Source organism: Carex rostrata, chromosome 31 (assembly GCF_964058835.1).
Source record: "Carex rostrata chromosome 31, lpCarRost1.2, whole genome shotgun sequence".
NCBI classification, from domain to species: Eukaryota; Viridiplantae; Streptophyta; class Magnoliopsida; order Poales; family Cyperaceae; genus Carex; species Carex rostrata.
The window spans coordinates 5,254,047-5,261,146 of record NC_135948.1 but is presented as its reverse complement, the minus strand read 5'-3'; the positions used below and the strand labels follow the sequence as shown (position 1 = coordinate 5,261,146).

General features: G+C 34.9%; 1 protein-coding gene across 2 annotated transcripts; it reads left to right on the top strand.

Annotated features, from left to right (window-relative positions):
- The first annotated feature begins 1,043 nt into the window (after nucleotides 1–1,043).
- On the top strand, nucleotides 1,044–3,977 carry LOC144547377 (uncharacterized). Of its 2 annotated transcripts, none has more exons than XM_078296005.1 (4): nucleotides 1,044–1,250; nucleotides 2,157–2,442; nucleotides 3,130–3,285; nucleotides 3,562–3,977. In XM_078296005.1, exons 1-4 carry the CDS (start codon nucleotides 1,092–1,094, stop codon nucleotides 3,768–3,770), a joined length of 810 nt encoding a protein of 269 aa, XP_078152131.1. In that variant the 5' UTR covers nucleotides 1,044–1,091; the 3' UTR covers nucleotides 3,771–3,977. The 2 variants fall into 2 exon arrangements, with proteins under 2 accessions (XP_078152131.1, XP_078152130.1); XM_078296004.1 differs by having other exon boundaries at nucleotides 1,047–1,250; nucleotides 3,130–3,288; nucleotides 3,562–3,976.
- The last annotated feature ends 3,123 nt before the right edge of the window (nucleotides 3,978–7,100 follow it).

The window sequence follows — 7,100 nt, the reverse complement described above, 5'->3', positions numbered from 1 at the left end:
ATATATGGCATTCCATGAAGCAATAATAGGATTTTGTATACCTTGGAATATCAGGTTAAATATTTATATATATTGCAATTTGTATACAGTTTAAGAATTGAAATGACAACAAAAACATCTCTTGTGGACCCCATTTTGTTGACCTGGCTTTAATGTTTTGAAATCGGAACAACCTGAAGTATAGGGAAAAAAAGAGTGTAATTTGACTTAAATCCATGCAGCCTCATGCCTGAAAATAATTTCCTAAAATGATTGTCCAAGAAATTGTGAGAATAAGCGGCCATTAGTGAATTCCATGAAACCACTCCTCTTCCAAGCTTTTAATCAAACAGCTTCTGAGCAGGGGCCAAATTGTCTTAGCTTGAAGCCTTGAACCCTGCAATTTGATGATTCGCTGAAGTATATCTAGGTATTCTGGAGCATCTATGACACTGTATTTTTCTGAAAGCGTTAGAAAATATAGATAAATCAAGAGATATGAAGGTTTGAGATGTTTATCTTAGCTCTTTGTTTAATATGATAATTGTCACTATCTGATTTTTTTTTTTTATTTACTGCTTCGTATATATGAAAATAACCTAGTTCCCGCCAACTAGAACATTACATAGGAAAGGTTTCCGAATTCTGACTACAAAAGTTAACCTGTTCCAACGATATCGCTACCCTAGCAGTGTATGCGCCCAGTTGTCAGTGAAAATATCGGGCTGCTGTACAGAATATACATGTTTAGATTCAGTCCGTCAGATTACAATCCGCACGAATATTAAAGAGACCGGTGAATTTCATCTTGGGCCGGATTGATCCGGATTCTGATCGGACGGTCCAGATCTGAACATAAATATTCTGTTACCTCAGAGAATATGGATTCTGAATTCTGAGCGGGGAACTAGGGAGGTGTGCATATCCTCTGAGATATCTCATGTTTTGCGTGAGCAACGTGTCCGGTGGCGGTGCCTATTCGGGAATAGCGCAGGGGCAGTATTATTATTCTTCGAGATTTGTGTAAAACGTGTTTGAACGGTTGGGATTTTCCGAAAAGTCACGCAAAATATGAGATATCTCAGAGGATGCGAATTCACTAGGGAGTAGGGATGGTGCGAAAGCTGCGAAACAATCTAAAAATGCTCGCGTCTACACAATATTTCCCTCTTAAACATCAACTGCCTCATTTGAAATCCGATCTCTCTCTCTCAAGTGAGATGGCGACGATGTTTCTTGCGCTGCAGTGCTCTCAATGCTCTACTATGCAGGTTCCACTACCATCTTTTGTGTGCGCGTCTGTTTGTGTGCGAGTGGGTTCGTGGTTGCTGTGTTAGAGGAAATCTATCTTGGTGTTTTAGTAAGAACAAACTGTCATTGTATATTCTGTCAAAAAATGATTTAATCAATGATCTATCTATATCATGATTTAAGTAAAATCCTCGAGGCTAGGTTCTAGTTGGTATGCCTTTACTTGTTTGTTGAATTGCATTGTGTGGCGATGAAACCTCATTTTTTCATTTGCGGATTTCTTCAATTATTCATCGAAGGATTGTACACATTTAGTATGTACGAAATATCAGTGTATGTCTCTCTAAATCTTGATTTAAACAATCAATTTTCGCATTGTTCTCTCTATGTTATGATTCAAGTAAAATCCTCTAGGTGTAACACTAACTGATATGCCTCTACTTGTTAGTTGAGTTACATTGTGTGGAAATGAAATATACAATTTTGCATTGTGTGAACTTCTTCAATTCTTCATCCAAGGATTATACACCAATACCTTTTTCCAATATGTTAAATCAAGCACAATTCCATCCTGACTATTCCCGAGTTCCCAATTAACCATTTGTTACCTCATGCTGTGCAATAATATTCAATTTATTCCTTGACTGCTATTGCACTTCTAAGCCACAGCACCATGAAATTTAGCCTTAATTATAAGTTCAACCCGAAAAGCACAATGAAAGAAAATCCAAGGGCAAAAGTTCAAACTGTTTTTTATGATACGGCGTGATTAGCACTGAACCAAATCTGGCATGTCAATCTCGGGCATAAGGTATTCCACCTTGCGATATATCCACTTATACACAGAGTGTTGTTGAAGTGCCTTAATAATGTGCTTTCTTCACCCATTATACTCATAGAGCTATTTGTTCAAACGCATGTGTCAGGTGAAACAACAGAAGAAGAGCAGCAACAAGTGGGTGTGTGCCGTGTGCAACCTTCGTCAGTCTGTATGCTGTGTCTATGCACGTGGGCCCAAAGCACGTGATCTTCGCAAGTTTGTCCAGGAGTGCAACATGGCGCGCATGGAAATTGGTCGATCTGACAGCATAGATTTGTCACTGCCTGCATCTGACGTGCTGGGAGAGGCATGTCAGCCAAAGAAGAGGATGGATTGGAGTGAGTTTATGGATCCTGTAGAGGAAACTGAAGATGGAAAAAATAAACAAAACGGTTTGAGCTTGCTGTATTACTTAATTTGCTTACATCTTTATCTTGGGTTTATTAGGGCAGGCTAGTTGAGAAACTAAGGCATCTTTAAGCATTTATGGGTTACTTGAGGCCAACATGGAATATGGGTCAGTTTTGGGTATATTGAGTACTGATTTAGTCATTGAAGGTAAAATGAGGATCGACTAGGTCTTAATTGAGACATGGTTTCAGCAATTTAGCATTAATTTAGTTGAGAATTTTTTTAATATGGTGTGGATTAATTGTGCATAATAAGAGTATTGATTCAGCCATTGAGGATCAATGAGGATAGACTTGGTCTTGGACATGATACAGGGTTTTTAGGCAAAATTGGAACATGTTGAGCCTTCAGTGTGCAATTGGAACTTATTTGAGAGTTAGTTTCAAAACTGAGAGTTTAGGTTGGGGATTTGGGATTACTTAGGCAACAATGCACAATCAGATAATACAGTACTTTTTAGTATTAATAATTGAAAATGAGTCATGCGTACTATTTCAAATGAGTGACTAACACTGAAGCACTACATTGTTAACCAAGTCCTACAGTACTATTTCAAATGAGGGACTAACACAAAGCACTATATTGTTAACCAAATCCTACAGTACTATTTCAAGTGAGTAAATTATTAATTGAAATTGTATACCAAATAAGCTTTTCTCTTGTTTTAGAGCTTGATGTGGAGATAGTGACTGAAATGTCCCTGCAAAAACCCAAATATACTTCTTCAAGATATCAACGGCAGACTAATGATATATTTCGTAAAAATGCATCCAAAAGGAAGAGGGGCCATGAAGGAAATAACAATCAGGACAATAGCTGCTCAAGTGGTATTTCTTAAAACCCTTGTTATGAGTCAACCAAGGATTCAGTACCGGTACGGTTGTCAGGTTCCAAGGATTTCAATGCCAGTACTATACCTGTCAGACCTATTTTAGTACACTACCAGCTACCAGATTTCCAGTATCAGTTACCAGATTGTAAGCTATCTACTTACATAGGTACAGATGCAAATTCGCTAGAACAGTACAAACCAACTGGTATGGCACATCTTGCAAAAGACTACACATACTCAGAACTCCTTAAATTAAGTTTCTTTTTAGGTGGAAAGGATGGTAAGTTGCGCATGCTGTCAAATCAACAGTCAAGATGGAGCGACTACTTGGATGATATAAATGATGAAGAAGAAATTGGGGATGAAACTCTGAAAGGGGATAGTTACAGCCACAGTTACAGTTTAACTCCTGGTGCAAAAGAGGAAATTGCAACTGAGCACTTGGTAGAGGATGAGGTGCATCCTGATTTCATCTAATTTATTGGCAAAGGGTAAAATATAATGAAAATACTCAAAGAGTACAAATACTATGTTGTCCATTACTGATATATACCTATAATTGGTACGATGGTGGTCCATTCAACTTAACATGTTGGTATTTTTGTGAGCAGACAATTTATACTTTTTTTTAGCTATGTTCCTAACCAGGCATTGCAAGATTATCGATAACTATATGATCTTATCTCCTTGAATAGTAAAATTTTTGATGTTATCTAATGATTTCATTACATAGACCCTAGAAAGATATTACTGTGATTCTCTCTTTCAAGAAAGGAGATATATATATCAAAGATATACCTTTTGGGTTTATGGCAATTACATTCCATTATCATTGGTAATGAGATAATGAGGGGCAAATAAAGGGGGGTTCAGGTCCAATCCAACTTTTGAAAATTCATATAGTTGTCCCAAGTAGATCTAAAATGTCCATTTTGATTTAGAATGATCCAGCCTTGATCTGATCGAATCACACTTCTTTCTAGCATTACAGCTCACACGGTGACCTTCTTGCTTTATCATTCTCTCTGCTTTATTCAAATAGACGAGGTCGTTTCTAGAACTGATAGCTTTTTCTACCACGCTGGCCACTTGGGCCGCTTGGCCCGTTTGGTTTGGGTCTGTTTCTATGTGGTCCTTGGATGTGACATGTCGGCATTTTGTAAATTACTTTACAAATATGCTTCCTTTTTGTTTCTGTTGGCCTTTTGTTGTTTTGTGAGCAAATTAGGTTGTTGGAAGTGGAAGTGATTATTCCCAAAACAAGGTTTCAGAGCTGTCTTTAATTCAGCAATTGAAATTAATTGCTAAATAACGGTTATAAAAATTTTAAAAATAATCTACTGCATGGTGCAATCAAATTAAATTGTTTTCTATGTCCATATCAACGCATCTTTCTTTTTAACTGGAGGGAGAGCATTAAGAAAGATTTTGAGCCAATCAATTAGACAAATATCATTAAATAAATATTTTCTTATAAAGCAAATTTGCTAATTTAACAATTATAATACATCTGAGCAATTATATTAGCAATTGACACATCAGATTAACAAATGTATTCATGCCGGGCTTTTTTTAATAATCAAAATTAAATTTTGGAGAATCTATAGGCAAGTTCCGTAAAATGAGATGATGGACTTGGTATCACACAATCTTAATTTTGGTTATATAAAAAAGTTTGGAACCTTGGGCCCGAGCCCTGAGGTCGCCTAGAACTTTTTTAATCATTTGCTGTCGATTATTAGAAGCATTATGTGTAGCAGGTAACTTCTGATGGCTGCTTTATGTTTAAAACAACTTGCTACTGATTTAATTATGGATTTATTTCACAGAAGATCAGAAGGACTTAAATAAAAGGAACCAAAGGAAAGCACTTTAATTTGACAGCTCGTGAGATCTTTGCTTTACCTATTTTATTTAATGTTCTTTAATTTTCATAATAAAGCAATCCATTTTGTGAAAGTAATTGCATCAAAAGTAGAAAGCACATCTCCGTTTCTTAAATAAAGTGGCATTACTGGTGTGAATATTAGGGGACTTTTTAATATGCCCAAATCCGAATTTTGTTAATTAATCAAAATATGTTCCGAAATGAGAATTTTAGGAATTTTCGTCAATGATAGCAGCCCCTCAGCCCCTGATATCATAATCCAAACTGTCTTGTCTGAGATAAAATTTTAATGAAGAACTTAATATGATTAGGTTGTTGAAATGGACTTCGCATCCGCTGTTATATATACGGCTGTGTGGCATACTTTGTATGTGGACCGTCTGATTAAAAATTTACGGTTCAGATTAAATATGTTTTTCGTAAAAAAATTAAGATGCAATTATCCAAATAGGACGAAACACGAGACTGTTTTGAGTTCAATTTGATTGTAAATTTTCTGCGTTCGTCTTCTCATTTTGACTTTTAAATTTTAATGCCTACCTAATGTAACGACAATTTAAATTTTTAATGCTTCGTGTGACGATACTTTTCTTCTAAGAAGGTCCAAATATTGCATGTATCCCGATGTATAAATCATAAAATCTTGCGTTTCTTTTTCTTTTTGCCTAACAGACCCATCTTGTCTTTCTAATTAATCTGAAGTCCTTCAAAATTATTTTACCATTAATCTTAGACAATGTCATATTTGCTCATATTTAGAAATCTGCATAATTTCAGCTATTTTAGTATTTATGTATTTCGGATAATATTTGAACTATCTTATCCACATACAATTTTTATTTATAATCAGTTAATTTTAAAATTCGAAATAATTCTTATTTTTATTTTTAATATTGTTCGGAATACTCAGATATTTTCAGGAATGTGAAATTGTGAAGTGGCATATCCAACCTTTGACATCCACATTATAATGTCAAAATGATAGATAAAAAAGATATAATTAATTTTAAAAAATATATATCTGACTGGGACCCATGGGCGTAATTAACAAGTTAGATTATTAGCACTTACAATAATAAAAGTCATACAGCATGTGCGATCCCCAAACTTCTGCATCCGATAAAAATAATTAATAAAACCTAGAAGAACTTAAAACGGAATTATTAATGCATGGATTAATACTGTTGCTAGCTAACTAATTAAGCTAGATTACCACCACTTAACATATACTAAATGCTGTACAACGAAGGGACTTCTGACCAAACCCTTTTTTGTCATGTTTCAGCGTCAATCAGACGGAATTGATGACTTAACTGTTCGCATAATGGTGTCATATTCAGTGTATTAAATGAAAGGTCAAGCAAACTATTCAGATTATATTAATTAAATACAGACATTATACAAAATTAAATAAGGAATTGCACATGCAACGATTGATGGTCTCTCAGTGATGCGTTGCTTGAGCCATTCTTTTGCTGTCAATATCCGAACCCATACAAATACCGCAAGGTCCCAACCAAGTCTCTCTCATGCTAAAAAGAAAACAAATTTTACATCTTATAGTTTTCGTTCTCCTTTCTTTTCATCAAGTATACGGAAAAAGGAAGGTTGTTGAAGGGTCTAAATGAATGATCAAACGCGTGGAACTTTATATTTTAAAACATATTTGTATGTGAGGAGGGTTTTAATGCCTCATTTTTTTTTCATACCTCATCATATCTCATATTTTATATTTTCATTTTTAAAATTCAAATTGTCGATCCAAACCATTCAACAAAATATTTATACTAAAATGTGCATGAAGATGAAATTTTATATTTTTTGGAATTTTTTTGCTACTTTTCAAGATAGGTACAAAATCACTGTTTTTGAACCGTTCAAAAAACATTGATTTTTCTACCCATCTTAAATAATAGCAA